At 43.8% G+C, this 1,009-nt stretch overlaps 1 protein-coding gene across 1 annotated transcript in view; it reads left to right on the plus strand.

The window, feature by feature from the left end:
- Lpl (lipoprotein lipase) overlaps positions 1-916 on the plus strand; it is a gene marked incomplete in the record, with an annotated part of 21,905 nt that extends 20,989 nt beyond the window's left edge. Inside the window, 2 exon segments of the mRNA XM_029554647.1 lie at positions 1-86; positions 502-916. Coding sequence (XP_029410507.1) covers positions 1-86; positions 502-508 — 93 coding nt within the window.
- Positions 917-1,009: the final 93 nt, after the last annotated feature.

The following is a 1,009-nucleotide window of genomic DNA, read 5'->3' on the forward strand; positions in this document are numbered from 1 at the left end:
AGGGAAAAAGTATCTCATCTGCAGAAGGGAAAGGACTCCGCAGTATTTGTTAAATGCTATGACAAGTCTCTGAAGAAGTCTGGCTGGTGAGCATCCTCTCCAAGTGACCATTCTTTACTGCATAGCTAATGGCCTGTGCTGACTCTCTCTCTCTCTCTGTTTCTCTCTATCTCTCTGTTTATCTGTCTCCCTCTCTCTTTCACACACACACACACACACACACACACACACACACACACACACACATTGCTGTACATCTTTTTCTTTCTCACCATCCTGATTTTCATCTCAAATACGCAGTTTACGATTTACTGTGTTTCTGAAACTATCCAAATCCTTACTTCGCATTGCCCTCTACTGCCAGTCTGTTAGCTGCACAGATGTTGTCTGCAGCACATGACCCATCATGGCTGTGAGTGCATCTTTTCCCAGGATGTATCCAGGAATGAAAATGTCTCCTTGCAGCTACAGCTACATAGTCTTATTCTCCAACTGCCACAGGCTCTAGGACGCGGGATCGTAAGGGCAGGCCCAAGGCTTGTCAAAAAAACCCCAAGATGGAGAACAAGTGCAGTAAGATGGGTGGCTGTTCTGTCTCCGAACAACTGCTGGCTGGTTGTTACCTGACCTTTAAGGCTAATCCAGATGGCAGCTGGCAGAGGAATCTTTCCAGAACATCAGAGCTAAGTGGAGACCAAGCATGTGACCTTCCGTCTCCCCTCCCAAGTCCACAGGACATGGCATTTTCATTCTTCCCTTTGCTCCTCTGTCAGACACCAAGTGCTAAGGGGTTACAGGTGTAAAAAGGGGAATGTTAGATCATGTCATACAAGTGTGTGACACACAATGTCTGGAGCTGAACATAGTCACCTGAAAATGGAAAAAACAATCACTTTTTGTTTGTCCTCTTTTCTAAGACATTTATAGACAATAGTTCATAATAAAGATTGCTTCTTCAGAAAAAGAATATTGAAGACTTTATGTGGAACACCATTTTAAAAATCTCTAA

This window comes from Nannospalax galili, unplaced genomic scaffold, assembly GCF_000622305.1.
Source record: "Nannospalax galili isolate Female #2095 unplaced genomic scaffold, S.galili_v1.0 scaffold291, whole genome shotgun sequence".
NCBI lineage: Eukaryota > Metazoa > Chordata > Mammalia > Rodentia > Spalacidae > Nannospalax > Nannospalax galili.